Source organism: Accipiter gentilis, chromosome 2, assembly GCF_929443795.1.
Source record: "Accipiter gentilis chromosome 2, bAccGen1.1, whole genome shotgun sequence".
Classification (NCBI taxonomy): Eukaryota; Metazoa; Chordata; class Aves; order Accipitriformes; family Accipitridae; genus Astur; species Astur gentilis.
Genome location: NC_064881.1, coordinates 54,918,239 through 54,936,679, shown reverse-complemented (window position 1 = coordinate 54,936,679; position 18,441 = coordinate 54,918,239). Strand labels below are relative to the sequence as shown.

General features: G+C 53.0%; 1 protein-coding gene across 4 annotated transcripts in view; it reads right to left on the bottom strand.

Annotated features, from left to right (window-relative positions):
• Positions 1-244: 244 nt before the first annotated feature.
• The window catches only part of NRBP2 (nuclear receptor binding protein 2), a 29,443-nt gene continuing 11,246 nt past the window's right edge, over positions 245-18,441 (bottom strand). The window contains exons 2-18 of one of the 4 annotated variants that reach the window (XM_049823862.1): positions 15,624-15,746; positions 15,187-15,288; positions 14,826-14,915; positions 13,901-13,941; positions 13,714-13,808; positions 13,430-13,453; positions 13,024-13,107; positions 12,266-12,321; positions 11,436-11,531; positions 9,617-9,749; positions 9,334-9,436; positions 9,128-9,178; positions 8,615-8,750; positions 5,369-5,422; positions 4,854-4,917; positions 3,852-3,907; positions 245-2,003 (exon numbers count right to left, since the gene is read on the bottom strand). In XM_049823862.1, the coding sequence (XP_049679819.1) occupies positions 1,935-2,003; positions 3,852-3,907; positions 4,854-4,917; positions 5,369-5,422; positions 8,615-8,750; positions 9,128-9,178; positions 9,334-9,436; positions 9,617-9,749; positions 11,436-11,531; positions 12,266-12,321; positions 13,024-13,107; positions 13,430-13,453; positions 13,714-13,808; positions 13,901-13,941; positions 14,826-14,915; positions 15,187-15,288; positions 15,624-15,731 (1,362 nt within the window). In that variant the 5' untranslated portion in view covers positions 15,732-15,746 and the 3' untranslated portion in view covers positions 245-1,934. The other 3 variants (XM_049823844.1, XM_049823853.1, XM_049823871.1) reach the window with 3 other exon arrangements.

Sequence of the window (18,441 nt, the reverse complement as noted above, 5' to 3'; positions counted from 1 at the left end):
AATGGGAAATTCCATTTGAACACTTTTTTTCTTTTCTTTTTTTCTGTGAGTGTCATTGAACATGGGAACAGGTTGTGCCCAGAGAGATCCCCATCTGTGGAGATACTCAAACCTGACTGGACGTGGTCCTGGGCAACCCGCTTTAGCTGACCCTGCTTGAGCAGGGGCGTTGGACTAGAGGATTGCAGAGGCTGGAAGGGGCCTCTTGAAATCTCCAGTGGTCCTGCCCAACCTCAATTGTTCTGTGATTCTGAGAGCAGCCTGTCATGTACTGGAAACGCCCTGCAGTAGCTGGTTAATGAATTCATCCTTGCTGAATGCAGCACAGCCAGTAGCAGGGGAATCCATTGGTCAAACTGAGCTGAGACAAATCAAACAATGAATTCAGTGGGGTGAAATGTGTTAAAGAAGAGCTAACTAGCTCATCAGGGAAATGAAGCAGTTGGTATATGAAGGAGTTTCTCAGTTTGCAGAGGCAAGTGCAAACTTGTTCTGGAGAGTGATTTCTGAATCAAGCAGCTGTATGATGTTCCTCCACTGAACTCCTTCTCTACCCAGTTTGCCTGACTTTGTGGATAAGTCTGTTGAACTCAGGGAAGCTATTTGACATCTTCTTAGTTTAACTGTAAGATTGACTAAGAAATTATCAAGCAGTTTGCTGAGTGGAGTGCTCTGATGAGATAAGCTACTTTCAGTGGCTTTATTGATTTGTCAGTTTGTAAAGTTGGCACAGCATAGCACAACTGGGAAATACAGCACAAGTTGGCAGCTCAGCATAGCATCCTAGCATGGCAAACCCAGCCCGGCATGATACAATTGGTGCAACACCGCAAAGCGCGGGCAACGTAATGCAGGCAGTACCACATGGAAGACCCAGCACAGCGCAGAACACCAGCACAGCGCAGCATGATACAGCTGGTTCCACACGGCACAATGTGAACAGCATGGAGCAGCACTGCATGGCTTTTGCGACACAAGTAATTCCTATTTGCACTTTTCACCAACTGAACCCGATGTGCACAGCAGCTAAGATGATTGCCCCTTTCTCCAGGCTAATGACTGAAGTTCCAAACACCACAGGAGAAACAGGGAAGGAAGAGGCATCAGGGTTTTTCCCCTTAAGATGCCATGAGATTTTGGAAGGCCATAAGACAAACTGGGGAATGACAAAGGTTCTGTTCAGCACCAATGAAGTTTCTGCTGATCCACATGTTTGGATCCAGCTGGTGAGTTTGGATTTCTGGAATTTCTTCTCCTGCCATGTCAAGTCCAGCTCACCAAGTCCTCTCTTCAGCTTACACCAAGGTGTGCAATTCTAATTACAAGGCATCACAGTGGTTCACCTGTGCTGGGGAAACCTTAACAAAACAGGAGAAAACTGGGTATAAAGAATGGAATGTGGCAGACCAGAAGCTGTGCCAGAGCCTTCCAAGCCTGCTCCTCTCCTCCCTTCTGCAAGTATTACCAGCTGGCAAAGAATCAAAAAATAGCTTTGGGACCTGCAGTGAAAAAAGCTTATCATTCCCAGAGGGAAATTTATCAGTTTCGGGGATTCTTGCAGCAGCTTTGCATCTTCACAGACACCATCGGGAAGGGGCTGCAGGGAGTGCTACCCCACTCCTCACAACTCCCTTTGGCTTGCTGCCTCAGGAGTGGGGACCAGAACATGTACTCCTGCTTGGTCCTGACTTCTCATGATGCACATGTAATTTCTCGTGTTTGCTGATTACTCCTCCACTTGCTGTTGCCTTTTCACACCGCAGCTCAGGCACACACCTCTCATGGACTGCAAAGGTTCAGTCAGGAGCGAGTGGCCCGGTCAGTCCTGCTGGAGGAAGTTCGGTCAGGAGCCCCGCAGTTTCTTCCAGTCTGGTACACTTCCCGTCCCCTGCGGTACAGGGGGACCACTCTGTCCCAGACTGCAGTGAGGTGACTCACAAGGGAGGAGACCGGTATTTGTGGAAGGCATTTTCCAGGAAGTTAGCCAGCTTTTCACAGTCGTCCTAAAATAGAAGAAAAAACATGCCAACAGATCAATTTGGCTTGGCTACCTTGGACATGTCCTTCCTTACATGATTCCATCCCAAGCCACCAGTTTCACATCTGAGTTTTGATATGGGAAGAGAACAACTCACAAGCACATCTGGAACATACTACTAGTAATTATCATATTTACTGAATAGTGCCAAATGACCAATCAAGAACAGAGCCTTTTTGTGTCAGGTGCAATATAAAGGCAAAAGAGCAGACAGTTCTTTGGAGCTTCCAATCTGAAGGAACATAATGGGTCCAGCTTCTTTTGTTTAGTTTCATTTCAATTTAATTAACTGCTGGATCTAAAGTTATTTTCTATGGCCATCTTTTTTATAATATCCTCACTGCTAACAAAAATAAAAATGAATGTCACTTTTTGTTGGTCTGGCAACTGTTTTGTGCAGAAATCTCTTTTCTGACACATACAGGAGTAGGTGGTTTCTAACACAATTAGAATGTTTATTCCTTAAGAAAGAAATTACTGAAATACACAATGATACGTAAAGGATGCAAAACACCCCCACCTTGTATCATAAAGGGGTTTTGGAATTGCCAGAAACAAACTCAAAATCCTCACTCAAATGAAAAATGCAGAATCAGTTATTTTCTTGCTGCTTAGAGGCACCCCTTTGTCACTACTGCTGCTAAATTACTACTTTTCTTTTAAGAAAAACCTTGTAAGGCATAGGTGGTATCTTTTGTTAGACCAGCCACTACAGTTGGAAAACCAGATGAGCATTTGGGTACACAGGTCCTTCAGGTCAGAAGCAAGCAGCATACTTCCAAGCTAAATACAGGCTCAGAGTTTAACAAGGTATAAATCAGCTATACCATCCGAGAGAAAAGGTAGTCGGTACTGGTGGAGTAGGAAAGATGTTAGAGAGGGGAAGACGTGTTAAAAGGAGGTTATCTCCTAGGAAAAAGAAAGACAAAGGTAATTTACAGTCCGTGGAACACGGACCTGTGTGAGGTATATTCTACAGTACTAGGTTGCCTCAAATGCCACGTATTTTCCAGAGCACGGGAGAAAGCACCGCAGTGTGTCAGTGCCGAGCTGCACAGTCACCATGCTCAGATGAAGAAAGGAAGGAAGTCTAAATGTACTTTTTTTCCAGGTGTACCCACACAAATTTTTCATTCAGTGAAGCTGACCCCTTCCTTGTCTAAATTCAGCATCCAGAATGAGGAATTCTCCAAAACTTCGCCTACAGCCCCGTAATTCCTAACTTGTACAAAATAATAACAAATATATTTTTAATTCTCTCCATGCTACCTTTCCTTGAGGCTATGCTGTTGAGTAGTCTGAATGACTGGGATGCTTGGAATTCTTTCTTGGGACTGTCTGCAAACTCTCTAAGGGAGAGCCTGGAAGTTCAGTGTTGGGGTAGGCCATCTCTTCTGGCAGGCAGAAATCTGCAAAGTGAGTTAAGAGCAGCTGTCCAGGCAACACCTGGACAATGTCTCTGGGAGATGGGAGGTGCCCTCATCTTCCTTCCCTTGGCGCTCCTCTGGTTCTCACATTCAGAATTACTGCGAGGTTGATGTAATTAACCCTGCCATCACAATATGACTGTCCCCTCAAAACAGCAAGCTGGAGTTAGGCATGAGCAAAGTATGGAGAAAAAACCCCAAAAGAAACAAAAAAGGGAAGTGTCAGTCACTGCAAGGGCTTGGCCCCTGTGACCACTCTCTGGCTGCCAGATGGGGAATGGAGCAGCTCTTACTCCTCTGAGGCACGAGGTGTCACACAGATTTGGGGACCACAGTAGCACGGTGCATGCACGACTGAGATGAGAAGGAGTGGTGAGGAGGCTTACCTCGTGGATGAATCCATAATGCACCAGCTCTGTGGCCAAGTCCTTGGAGTTATCAGCTGCAGAGACAAGGAATGGTGAGAACATGAAAGTTGATGCATCTCTTAGTTCCTCCTCTACCAGCAAAGTGCCCCTATCCCAACTGGCAGCACACCTGCATTACGCTTCATTATGCTTTAGGAGCACATGCTGTATACTTTTGGTTGGCTAAGTGACTGCTAAGTAATCCCGGGGCAAGCAGAGCACAGAGGTGGGCAGTGAGTTGGAGTTAAACAAGGTACTGGGCAGGAATGAGTTCCAGTCCCAAATCACACAAAGCACAATAGTCTTGGCAATGTGTCACTTCTTTGACATTTTTTTTGCTTGTTTTGGCTCAGCATGAAAAGCAGGCAGGCCACTACCTGTAGGCAGAAAAACACAAGGAGCTGGTGAAGCAGCAACTCCCAAGCATTAATTTCCAAGCTTTATGCTTTAGTTTTGGCAGTAAGGCGGTCAAGGGACTCCAGCTACATGGCCTCCAGAAGGCTCGTGCATGTTTTAGGAAGGAGCCTGCTGTGCTGGACCTACTCTGAGGAGAAGCAGCCTTCCCCAGAGCCATGGGGCTCCCTCAGAGGAGAGTCCACCTTCTCCTTTGAAAGATATTGGGGAGACCGCACCAGTGTTGGGAATGAGGGAAGAATTCACTAGTGCTACCCCAAGAATTGCACATCACATGTCCCAGGGTGAAATGCAAGATCTTGATGGCCACTCACTGGACTCCCAACATTCACTTTAGGATGCAGGTTACTACCACACGCCAGAGGCTGTGGGTCAGGGTCTGAGTAGACAAGAACTGATACCACGCACAGATATTAGGGTTTAGTTTGCTCTTCCAGCACAAGAAGGAAAGAAAAGCTGGCTGTAAACACAATCTGTGTCTAACACAGTCTGAGCCTAAACCTGACCAGGGCCACTGGGCAATACTTCTGCATTCATGCACAGAAATCTGCTTGCAAGTAAACCTACTGGGCAGCAAGTCGTAGCTCAACTGTCGATGCAATTTGTCCTCCAGGATCAGCAGAAGAGTAAGCTGCAGAAAGAAGAGAGTGCTCTTTATAAACACCAGTTTCTCCATAAGAGAGAAAGGTGCTGACTCTTCCATCAGCACTAGAAACTGCCAGCAGTGGTGAGCAGGGAGGCTGTTGGTAACTGCTGAGATGTTGGATGTCTTTGGCAGGGTAGTTTGAGTGTCTTAGAGGAATGTTCTCTCAACAGCTCACCTGCAACTGTTAAACTAGAAAGAAGTAGAGTTAAAAGATGTCCAGACAAAGATATCAAGGTCTTTCTGTCCTGCAGCCAGAGGGGGCTGGTGGCTTCATTCTTCTTCAGGCTTCTTTTTTTATAAAGGGACAAGAGTAAGTTCTTTGGGTACTGCAGCAAACTAGCTGAGACCAAACTTTTTCCCAGTCAGATGCCAGAGATGGGTACAGAGAGCAGATCTTGCCCCAGTGCCTCATGTAGAATAGGAGCTGAATACTTACATGCCACTGGGTCTTGTCTTCATTCAGCTCCATGTTACATTGCATTTGCACCACCTGGAAGAGGCCAAAAATCAACATCAGCTTGGACACAGTCCCTCTGGCTCCCCCAGGCCCGCTTTACTTCTGGTCTCCAAGCATGACTTCCGAATTCCTACTTAAACCCCTTGATTCCAACTGCCAGCCTGACCTTCCACTTCTTCCCACATTTCTAAGAATTGTGCAGGTGGAGCAACTGAGGATTAATTTAGTCCAGTATCCAGCTGCAAACCATGGCCATCATCAGCTGACTGAGAGGTGGGTAAGGGAGCCCCGTGCAAGGTGCAGTTCTGGGAAACTTTACAACCAGGATGAATTCTTCTGCTCCATTTGCCACAGGTAGGCTTCCCCCTAAAGCTCTGCCCAAACTCTTGGTTATGTTTTAATATCGTACTTGTTCATGTACTTATGGGGTGAACAATCCTTAAATCAGACAGAAGAGCAAAACTGAAATCTTGAATATTTTATGGATTTTCTTTTGGAAACTCCACATCGCATCGCAGAATATTCAAATGTGTTAGATAAACATGGCATTTTATTAACATGTCAGCTTTGAGTTCCTAGGAAGAAACTGGGTCAGCTTCAAGCTTCAGTATGTCAGCTTCAAGATCCCATGAAAATGGTTCACACCAGAAGTCATGTTGTCTGGGCAAAGGAAAGCCAGAAAGACCGTGCAATTGGTCACCCCAAAAGACGGGAAACCAAGTGAGGAATCAACATCCCTGTTCTACACAGAGTTTAACAGGGTTTCATTTATATTTCTTGATTTCAAGCTTATGCTCAGAGGTGAGTTATATGCTTGTTCCTTCCTCTGACCCAGTACCTCTCTACTACAGCTCCTCCCTATGACAAACATCCCTGGGCATTTAGCGCTCTCAGACAGGAAACTCGCTGTCCTCTGACCTTTATCATCTCCAGGCCATCCATTTCTCCAGGAAGAGCTGACCAGTGTGACTCTATGCCCAAGGTGGGTGCCCTTTCCTTACACCGAGTGACAGCACTGCACTGTCTGGCTACATGCTGCTTTATATACTGAATTACACTGAACTGTGCAGCATCCTGCAGACGTCGTCAGAGAGAAGGCTGATGACGTTTGAGTGCATCATTGCCATCTGCTCCCCGCCTCTCTCTACCTGATGACTGTGATCAAAGAATCATCTAGATGGGAAGGGGCATCAGGAGGTCTCTAGTTCAAGCCCCTACTCAAAACAAGACAAACAGTGAATTCAGACCAGGCTGTTTAGAGCTGTGCCCAATTGGGTTTTGAAAACCTCCAAGGAAATCCCATAACCTCTTTTAGCCCCTGGTCCATTGTTTAACCACCCTAACCATGAAAAAAAAATACCTTGGATCCATCCAGCATCCATATTCCAGTGCCTCCCAGAACAGACAAATAATCTGCATGGTAGATACACTTATTTGGGACTTGCAGGTTTGTCCAGCTGCAAGTTTTCATGAAGCCTGTAGAAACTCAGTGCTTCTGAGATTACTAGTCCTTTGTCAAATTGGGTAAAAACTTGTCTGACATTCGTCAGACAGACAATGCACTTGCAGAACTTTCATTGGGGCACTAGGTGAAAAAGCATCATGTAACAAATGCAAAGAGGGGAAAAGACGTAACTGTGTAGGTTTCCATTTACATTTCTCTAACATTTCTGATTGATCACCACAGCACTCTCACTAAAAATAAACACTGAGCAGTATGAATAAAGCATAAGTGCACCAAAAGCTGATTGCCAGACAGATACGAAGAAACCACTGCTGATGAACTTTTTGAAGGGAGGCATTTCACGGGATCTTTCAGGAATAAGAATTAGGTTTAGTCCTACATAGTATTTTTAACATTAATTCATTGCAAGTATGAAGTTGCATTCATATCATCCATGGTAAGAAAAGACAGTGCCATAGGTGATTAATGATGAATGACTAGAAGTGTCATTACAGGGAAATACCTGCACAGGGAAGTAACAGGTACCAAATGGGTTTTTAAGAGAGAGAGGTGCACACAGACCAATGAGTTCCTCTGACTGCTCCCAATGATGGCCAGCAGTTCAGGAGACACAAGCCGTTGTAAGAAGTGCCGTGCCTGAGCTATGCCCTGATGATGGTGGCCAACAACCTTGTCTCCCCATATGCATGTCAGCAAAGAACAAATGCCAACTCCTGCCCCTGGGAAGGAATAATCCCTGGCAAGGACGCAGGCTGGGATGGCCTGGCTGGCAGGAAAGCTTTACTGGCTCTGCTGGAAAGACTCTGGGGTCATGGTGGGCAGCAGGCAGGACATGAGCTGCAACGTGCTCTCGCAGCAAGGAAGGCCAACAGCGTCCTGGGGCACAGCCAGGAAATTGAGGGAAATAATTATTCCCCTCTACTTAGCACTTGTTAAACTACATCCAAGTACTGCATCTAATTTTGGGCCCCCAAAACAAGAAAGACATTGATAAACTGGAGCAAGCTCAATGGAGGGCCATCAAAATGATCCTGGGCTGGAGTGCTTGCTCTCCAAGAGGCTGAGGGAACGGGGCTTGTTCAGCCTGGAGAAGGGAAGGCTTTGGGGGATGTACCGGCAGCCTGCCCAAGCCCATCAGAGGGTTACGCTGCAGCATTGAACTGCTCTGTTCAGTGATGGATTACACCGTGGCTTTGGAAGGCTTCACTTCTGCTCAAACACCCCTTGCATTGTGTTGGTCCTTCCCTGCCCTCCCTGCCTGGCACCCCTTCCACTCCCCTCAGGGGTCCATAAACCCACTCGCAATGACCTTCCTGCCCATGAGTGCAGTGTCAGGGTGTGCAGTCTCGCCTGTGCAGTGCCAGGCAGAACAGTGGCTGAGCTCGGCTGGCATCTCAGCATGCCACTGCAGTGTCAGTATCAAACAATGATGGGATTTCAAACCTACACCCCAGCAACGAGGCACAGAATATGCCATGCCACAGAGCTGCCAGTGGACATGCGAGAAGGGAAGGCAGAGCCAAAGGATCGGAGGCAGTGGGGCTGCTTGAGAATGTCTCAGGTGAAACGGACCTCACTTAGCCCCAGCCAGAGGGACTGTTGCAGTCCCAGGGCAGCCGATGCAACAAGAACAGCTCTCACCCAGGCTGGAGTTCAGTGCATGGCTAAAGAGAGAGGTGTTCCTGCAGTAGGGTGTTGGGAATGGAGACCGTCCACCCACTCCCAGTAGAGAATCTGTCCCCACCTGGATTGGACCTTACCTTCCTGGTTTCCACATCAAAGGGCTCTGGGGTGGGAGTCTTGGCTTTCTGAGGGTCCTCCTGGGGCTGGGAGAGTGCACGTGGGAGGGCGTGGGGTCGGGAAACAGCGAAGTTCATCAGGGGATAAATCCCATTCCTGGTACAGACACAGAGGGAGGACAAGCAGCTAAGCCCTGTCCCCTTACAGCCCTCGCAAAGGTCAGCTGTGGAAGGCCGTGGCCTGGACCAGGGACCTGCACCCATGGAATGGCAGTGCTGGCAGGCAGGCAGGCAGCACAGTGAGGAGGTGGCAAGGCACAGAGCTCCCCTTGCCCTGGCATTGCAGCCCAGGTCTGCTCGCCCCAGAGGGGAATCGCAGAGGGGATCGCACACGACCAAGTACTGCTGTGCAAATGGGATGCTCTGCATGTGCTGCAGCACAATCCCCTGCCCCTGGGTCCATGCTGCCCAGGGAGCTGAGGGCAAAGAGATGCTAGACACATTACAGGTCAGCCAGCACCACCTTCAACCTACCTGACGTCTTCTAAGAATTTGTCGAGCTCAAGGAAGGAGACCTCTGAGTACCTGGGAGAGAAATGGGACAGGAAGATTACTGGAGGAGGCAGGAGAGAAGAGCAGTGTGAAGGACTACTGTGCCTTGACACCACAATCACCAGGCTGTATGCAAGCCCTGGGCTCACGGCTGTGGCTGCTCTGAAATCTCCCCCGCTCATTCCCACCTCCACTGTGCTCCAGGCCGACCCTCTCTCCGGATTTCTGCCATCACCATGTTCAGGTCCAGCTCCTTTATCTTCTCCTCCACCACGTTCTCTGGCATCAGATCTAGGGCAAAGGCAGAAAGGGGCTGTCAGCTGGGAGGTCCTGTGTGGTGGACTCTGCAGCACAGACCCCAGGGAAGGTCTATGAGTCACTGCCTTCCCCCCCAGGCTCTTCCACAGCCCCAGCTCTGCTGGGGCAGCAAGACAAACTCAAACTGGGCAGGGTGGTCTCATGGTTACTCACACTGGTTGTTGATGAAGCAGTGTGCTGCCAGCAGCTTGAGAGAATGGACCTCAAAGAGCACCCGGTGGAAGAGCAGATTATTAGCTGTTGGCCGCTTGTCGGGGTTGAGGGTCAAGCACGACAGAATGAACTCCTGAGGGTCAAAGCAAAGGCATAAAACGGAGGCAAAGCGGGACATTCCCCTGCTTCATCCCCACCGCTGCCAGCTCCGGCTCCCTCTCACACTTGCATTTCCTGGGAAGCAGATTTGAGTGGCTGTTTCTGCCAGCGGGCAGCCCCAGGGCAGGGCAGGCAGTGTACAGAGCACCCGCGCTGAGGGAGGCAGCAGTGCTCCGGGCAGGCAGCGTGCTGCTGGCTACCCACCAACAGCCTGGCCACAGGACCTCTGCTCCCTGCTTGCTCTCATCCAGGGAGGAGGCTGCAGTGCAAGCCCAGCAAAAGGCTGTAAGGAGAACAGGCAGGGGTGTATCCCGGCAGCCAGCCAGGATCAGCTCTGAGAGCAGCAGTCCACCAGGAAAGATGGTGGTAGGGCTGGAGAAAGGGTAGACTGAGCCAGCGGGAGCGATTCCTGACAGCGGCAGGATAGGAGGGATGCATCTGCCTGTTTCTGCTCACTGACACAGTGAAAAGCAAGAACATCTCCCTCTTCTGCATGCTCCAGTCTGGGGCCTGTCCTCCTGAACTGCCCTGTGCAGTTTCTGTACAGGTATCCAGGGCTATTCAGAATAGATGCAAAGACCAAAAAAATGATCAGAAGGATGACAGGGTGGGCACCCACACAACCTAACCCCTCCAAACCAGCTCCCCCAAAGACCATCAGAGGTGAACAGTGACACCATTTGCCCCTGCTGCTGAAGGCTCAATGGAAGAAACTCTCTCTGGGACATCGTGCAAACAAGGGGACTGTTGCATCAAAGGGGGTGGGATGCATGGGGGAATTCTGAGATCAAACAAGAGAATTTGGGGACTGTACAAACTTATTATGGGATGTTTTGGAGATTGGCCAAAGGAGGAGGAAGGGAGGGGTTGAGGTGGGTCAGGGAGGAAAATGGAGGGCGATAAAAGGGGCCAGTTGCCTGTAAGCACTCTGCTGGTCAGTACTCTTGTCTTGCTGAGCCCTGCGTCTGATCACCTCAGTCTATCCCATCTTCTTATACAACTCTATTCCTAAGTATTTACAGTGTAAGTTTGTTCTCTATTCCCTGTGTGTGTGGTCCTCTGGTGAGCATCAAGCTGGACTAGCTGTTAAATGAGGGGGTGTAGATACCAGGCAGACCATGGGTCTGACCAGTAACACAGAGACCTGTGGGATGGGGCCAGATACCAGTGATCTGTCAAAGGGATTGCCCTGAGCATCGATACTTAGAAGCAGGACCTGGCTGTTCATGCTGTCTGTGCCTGTGAACACAGCACTCCTCTGTCTGTGCTGAACTATTCGTGGTTGGCCACGTCTGTATGGAGCGTGTGTGTGTGTGCACATGCGTGCGCACATGCACCTGTTGGGAATTTGCACTCAGCCTTACCACTGGTAGGACTGGGAAAGAGAGGTGAGGACCAGCCTCTCATCTTAACCAGCCCAGGAGGGAGGGAATCCCTGTGTCCTTCAGCCCACCAGATCTGGCTGCCCTTAGGTCTGCAGTAGGTCGTCATCCCTGTTCCCTTTTCCCAGCACTGGTGTAACCTGGAGCACACAGCAATGCCAGGCTACCTGATGTTCCAGATACCAGCTGAGTGGAAGAACGCTCATGGGGAGATGTACACCCCAGGAGGGATGCCTGACCCACAGATGGGTCCCCGAGGCTCTGCCAGCTACACTCACCCGCATGTTGGGATCGTCCAGAGAATGTCGTGCCCGCATGATTGCCTCCTCCGAGACCCGTGTGTCCCCGTTAGTCTGGATCTCCAGCACTGCCATCTGGGGAAGAAGGAGTGCAGCCATGTCTGCACGTGGCCAAGCCTTGGGTCAGTCCTTGAAGGCTTCCCAAAGGCACATCCCACAGCAGGGTGGCAGCTGTGGAGCTCCTCACCAGGGCAAACAGCCCAGCCAGGCTCAGGATCTCCTGGGCTCCCCAGTGCTCCCCAGCCACTGCGTCCCTGCCCTCGGGGCCCATTTCTCACCTACCGCAGCTCTCCAGGCTGCTCACAGGTTCCCGGCAGGGTAGGCATGGGAGGCTGCTCCCTGGGGCACCATGCAGACCGGGTGACAATGCAGACAGCACCAAGAGCCCCACAGTCTGCCTGGGCAAGCTGTGCTTGGCAGTGCATGTCCTCCTGGAGCAGCACAGTCTGTCCCTGCCCCCTGTGTCCTCCCCTCCCAGGGCTGTCACAGCCCGAGGAGGAAGAGGAGGCACCAGTAGAGATGGCCAAGAGGCACCAGCCGAGCACAAAAGAGGTGAGCTAATAAGCCTATTGCTGCACCCAGGGCAGGGTAGGCCAGAGCAGCAGAAAGTGTGCTGCTGACTCCAGCAGTGATGCCTCCATTGTTGCAAGGGATCCCCAGCTCACAGTGAGATTTGGAAAAGGGCAAGGAGACTCCTTGGGAAGCTCCCCAGACCACTGTGATCCCCAGCAGGCTCAGCAAGAACAATCCTGCCCTGTAACCAGGGGTCACTGCAGGTTCCCAGGCACTGCAGCCATCCTGCTCCATACCTCCAGTGCACACATCCCAAAGGAGAAGATGTCCACAGCAGTCCCATCAGCCTTTTCTGCAAAACCAAGCCAGAACCACATCAGGCCAGAGGTACAGGCCACCACCCACTAACTCTGGGAACAGCCCCCCACACTCTGCCTTATCCCTACAGGCATGTCTCCCCGCACACCCCTGCCCTCACCCTGACTAAGCCTGACCTTCCTCTGCCCACGCCACTGCTCAAGCCTGCTTCCCCCACCCCAGCACGCATTTTCTCACAGTTCCCTGCACAAAGCTTTCCCATTTATTCCCCTCAAATTTGCCCCCAAAAATACTCAAGGCGGGGATCACGTCATCAGTTTTCACAGGGCACAAAGATTCTTTACTCCTTTTTCCCTAATCGTTGTAACCTTTTACATGCTTTTGAGTGTTCCTGAGCCATAAGCTGACCTTTTCAGAGCTATCTGTGGTCACGCTGAGATCTTGTTCCTAACCAGTAATTGCTAATGCACAGCCCATGCCCGTGTAGGCACAGGTGTTTTTCCCACTTGCATAGCTCTGCACTGATCAACACTAAATTTTACCTACAATGTTATCACAGTCATTGTTATCACATGATTTTCTGTGACTCATGGCCAACAGCTTTAGTTATGAACGCACTGAATAATTCTGTATTGCTGCAAACATACCGAGCCCACGTCTCACACAGAACCCCCCTCCAAGTCCCTCCGGGCACCCATGCTGCCCACACCCCCCAACAGACAGACCCCACACTCACGGCCGTACTCCGGGGGGAAGAAATGCAAGTTGCGTAGCTCTTCCCTCTCAATCCTGATGGGGCTTCGCAGGTCATCCGGGAGGGCTGCGTTGGGGAAGAAGAAACGTTCTGCATCACAGCTCTTCTAAGCTGTTTTCCCAGGGCTGCAAGCACAGACGGGTGCTCCGAGGTAGCTGGGATTTCTGTGGGCAGTCCTGCCCATGCGGACCAGCCATGGGGCACTCACTCCCCCAGGAGACCCCTCTGCTCCCATGATAGGAACAGCAATTCCTTGAGGGACGAAGGTCCCCCCCGCCTGCAAAGATCATGACTGCTCCTCTGCCACAATGCCTCGGGCCCACAGGGGAGAAAGTTTGACCCAGTAATGGGACTGATGTGGTGGGAGAGGTGCCAGAGGGACACTCACCGTTTGCAAACACCCTGTGCCAGACTGCCGGTCAGCGCCGATCCAGAAGCGGATGAGTAAGAAGGCATGGAGCAGAGGACACAAACAGAAGAGAAGGTAACTCCAAGCTTTGCATGGGTGATCCTCTGAGGGACCCTGCAGCTCTTGCCTCTTCTGCCCAGCCAGAACCCCCTCGGCACACCACCCTGCACGATCCCCCCCTCAACCCCTCGGCAGGCAGCTTACTCCTGCTGACTCTTACCAGCGCTCGGACCTACGGGCCAGCGAGGGCAGCAGCCTCCTACCTGAACCAATCTTTATGAGCCCGTTGTGCTGGATGAAGATGGTATCGCTGGTGAGGTTGCCATGGATGATGGGAGGCTCACAGGAGTGCAGGAAGCTGGGGAAGCACCAAGCTGCCCTGAGCACGTTACCTGTGCCCAGCCCAACGAGGAGCAGGACGGCTGACGGTGCGAGTGATGGCAAGCTTACCTGAGAGCAGACAGGATCTGAGTGCACCAGCGCTTCCAGGCCTAGAGCAGAGACCAGAGCTCTCCATCAGATGAGACACCCGTCAGAGCCCAGCAGCCAGATCAGGTCATTCCCACCTACTACCCAGTGACTGGGGAAATCTGCCCTCCACTAGCCTGAGACTGTTACTCAAAGATGGGCCGCACGCTGTCCCAGCAACAACAGTCTCCTTTCCGATCCCTGTTCAAAGAACACCATCAAAGCTGAGAACTCATCCTTATGGGCAGACAGAGCTCCCCTGAGCCCCCAAACCCCAGTGGGAGCATGGACAGACACAGCTTTGATTGTGGGGTCCACGTGTATGGTTTTCTCTGTACGCACCAACAGTGACTCTCAGCTCTAGGAGTACCTAACCGCACTGGTGTGATACTGAGCTCAAACTTCATGGCAGGGCTTGCAAGGTCAAGCACAGGGACCCTAGAACGGTCACCCAGCTCCTCAGTCACAGCCAGCTGAGACCTGCCTGCAAAACCATTGGTCAGACCCATCCCGAGTGGGTTTGCTGGTGAAACTGGTCCCTTCAACCCAAGTAGTAACCTGTCCACAAGCCCACTGTCCCTCACTGAGGGCGATGGAGACGCAGGCCTCCTGAAGAACGATGCAGCCCCAAGAACCTCGCTGCAGCAGCTTCCAGCAGGTTCCCCACCCTCTGGGTCAGATCGTGACAGCGGGATCTGTTTCTGGGCTGTCCTGGGGAAGTTCTGCTCTTGCTCCAGGCCTTACAAAGATGCCATCTCCCTGCAGCGGGGAGTCCCTGGGTAACTCAGGGAGCAACGATACACACGTGCTCTGCCTTATCAGAGACCAGAGACCCTCTCTGCGCCAGCAGACACAGAGCTACCCGCTTCACCTGGGACACCCTTGTGCCTGCTCCCAGGGAACCTACCCTGGCATTCATGGCCTTGTGGTTTTTCTTAGTTTTCTTCAGGAACTGTTTCAGGCTCCCTGAGGACACGTATTCTGTGATGAAGATGACCTGGCAGGGAAGAGAGGCGTCAGCTTCCCAGCCTCCCTGCACAGCCAGTGCTGTGCACAGCCCATGGACTGCACCAGCCAGGAGCACGCAGCCTGTGCTGGCCCCGCACATGGGTGAGAGCGGGCTGCCGGCAGCAGAGTCACGGAGAAGGAAGGGGAGTCCCGGGGAGCGGGGTGAGGAGCAGAGCTGGGATCCCCACCTGGCTCCCACCGGCATCCCTCCCCCAGCCCGGGGATCCCCTGGAGACTTTGCCTCCCTGAGACCTCCCTACCCGCGCCTTCAAGTCTTTCACATCCAGCCAGTATTTGTGAAGCTTTACGATGTTGGGGTGATCCACAAGCACCAGCTGCTCGAACATGGTCTTGATCTTCTCCTGCGGGCAGAGAGAGGACGGTGAGGTGGCAGGTCCTGGGATGTGGCAGGACACCTCCGAGAGCAAGGGAACCTGGGGCTAGAGAGGAGGCTGTGCCCTGGGTCACAGGGAAAGCTGGTTTTGGGGTACAGGGGACACATGGAGCTCACTCTGAGAGAGAAGTCAAGGGAAGGCACAATGCCATGAAGACAGGAGCACAGCATGACAGGCTGCAATTAGCACTGCTGACTGACGTGTGCCCACGAACAGCAGGGACTGGCACTGCTGCCCAGGAAGGTGCAGTGGGCAGTCTCGGGGGAGGTGGGCACAGTCCCTGCTGGGGAGGGATGGCTCACCTCGTGTGCTTTAAAGGCCTTCTTGTCAGTGAAGAGCAGCTCGTTCCACACCACCTCCACGCCCTCCTCTGTGTCCATGGCAAGGAAGGTGCTCTGGATGCCCGGCATGTTCCCCTGATTCACCTGCAAGGCACGGGAAGGTGTGAGACAGCCCTGCTGCAGCCCTGCCCCATGGCTCCTGGCCCCACTGGAGGAACGTGCTGTGTGGACATGGGTGGTCTCTGCTACTGCTCCTGCGGAGGACTCCAGCCCACAGGAGGCTCTGGCCCGCTGCCTGTTCTGCCCTGCCCTTGGGACCTGCCTGCTTGGGAGCTGAGGCATCATAGCAGCCGGCACCATTTCTCCAGGACGTGAGAAGCTGGTGGTGATGGTCACCTGCCGGCTCCACTCCCGCATGCAGATGGGGACCCCCATGTGGACCCCACTTGCTAGCAGCTGTGGGGAACCCACCCACACCCATGGCTCATGGTCACACTCGTGATGGACAGGGCAAATTAGAAGGTCTAGACAAACCAAAGCCATAACAACATCTCTTTTAATGTCCCGAGGAGACTGGGGGCAATTCCCCATGCCCCAGGGTCTGATGAGTTCCCATCCCCAGAGATGACAGAGCTGCGTCCCAGGACCCACCCCGTGGCGAGCAGCTCCACAGACATCACCTCCACAGGCCACGGACACAGCCGTGGCAGCCCCATCCCAACGCTGGGTCTCTGCCGATCCTGCTGGAGGGCAGCACCAGATCGCTGGTCCCCAGGCCAGCCCGGACCGACAGGGTCCCAGCTCCAGCCCGGGTAAAACCTGCTCAAAAGGCACCCGGTTCTGATAGGGGCTTAACAGCACAGAGACAGCCCCACCCCAGGACCAGGGGGTCCTGCCTCCCAGCAGCAGTGCCTGCTGCATCGCAAGTGGCCATCTGCACCAGGCTCTGTGTGGTTGCTGCTCTCACTCTCCCCTTACAAAAGCATCCCTGCACGGGAGCAGGCCTGCAGCCCCCGACCTGCCCCTTACCTCCTCCAACGGACCCGGGGAGAAGCCTGGGGCCGGGGCTGGGACCACGGCCGTCCCCCGCTTCAGCCCTGGCAGCTTGGGCAGAGGCAGCACTGCCCGCTCCCGTCTGCCATGCAGCAGGAGCAGCAAGGAGCTGCCGACAGCCAGATGAAAAGGGGGATTGTTCTGCTGCTTTCAGGGGCAGGTACGCAGCATCCCACCGCCAGGGCTCGGACCGCTGCAGCACGGGGCAGCTGTGGGCACAGGCGCAGGCACGCAGCACCCCCGGCTCATTAGCAAGGGACAGACGGGCAGCTCATGGCCCAGTTCCTGCTGCGGACACACAAAGCACCTCTGTTACTTGTTCTCTCCGCTTACAGGCTCCACGTGCTTCGCACAAAGCCCAGCACGGACAGCCAGCGATGCGGCCAGCTGGCCTTGCTGACCACAGCTTTCCCAGCAAGTCCCAGCAGCCTTCTGGGGTTCCTGGTGCAAACACAGCCAGCACAGGAGTGCCCAGCAAGGGCACTGCTGGGGAACCCACTGCCAGCGGGCAGTGGGGAGACAGCTCAGCCCTTACCCGGCTTCCCCCACAGCGGGGCCGTCACGCCAGTCGCTGTGAACCCCAAGCCGTGGTCCTTCTGGAAAGGCTGATGCTGCTGGTGGAAAGCAAGGGTGGGCTGCCACAGGAGGGACTGCCTGGCCAAGGGGGATCAAAGAGCCTCGGCAGGAGCTCTCGGCAGCCAGTGCCAGGATGGGCAGGTTTCGGTGGAGGCTGTGCCAGGAGGGAGGGAGGGTGGCTGGGGGCAAGCGCTCACGCAGCACGAGGGTCTGCTGACCACAGGGCACTCTGTGAAGCTGCTCCTCTGCCTCTCCCCAAAAGTGCCACTGAAAAATCAGGTCATGGTCTTGAGAAGAATCCTGTCCTGAAACCAGTGAGTGGCCACAAGGCCGAGAACAAGGAGCCAAACGGAGAGCACGGACCTGAACAGCCTTTTGGTTGCCACAAGGACATGCAGGAGCAACAGAGCTCTGCATGGAGGTTACTGATGCCCAGCTTGAAGGTACAGCCGAGTCTGAAAACCTCAGGTGCCACCTCCTCATCTGCCTCACTGCGGGGCCACAATGTGCCTGCGGGCAGATACTGAGCCTACAGCAAGACCCAACCTGCAAGGCCACTGCACCCCGTGCCTCCCGTCCCCACACCTGGATAAACTGGGTGGCTGCCAGCCCCCTCCCATCCCTGGGCAGGCAATGCCACCTTCCGCTTGCTCAGAGCTTGACGTAAGAACAGCCAGGCTGAATCGGACCGGCCGCCTGTCTGAGACTGACCCACAGCAGAAGCCCAGGGTCGTCCCTCTGCCAGGGGAAAGCCTCCCAGCTTTCAACAACCTCCTCTCTGAGCCCAAAGTGGTGTCCTGGTGCTTAAGGCTCTGGACAGTGGATCTGTTGGTATCTGGAAGGCTCTGGTACGTGGCGAGGAGCATCAGACTGGCCTACAGGGGAGGAAACATTCCCTGTTCCGTGCAGACGTGAACGTGCTCAGTCTTGTGCTGAAGGACAATAAAACTGATGCTGAACAGCTGTCTAGCACATCGAGCTCTGAGACTGCATAAGTAAATAAATGCTGCGTTATAGTCACAGAGGTGACTGGGGACAAAAAGAACCAGCCACAGGTCACCTCGATTATCTCACGCCATGCCTTTCAGGGGTTCCCGGCAGCTCTGGGTGCTGCTAATGGTGGACACCACGTGGAACAGGCAAAACTCCAGAGCCGGACTGGGCAAATTCCCTGCTCAGGCTGCTTCCAGAAAGCCTTTGGCAGGAGCTG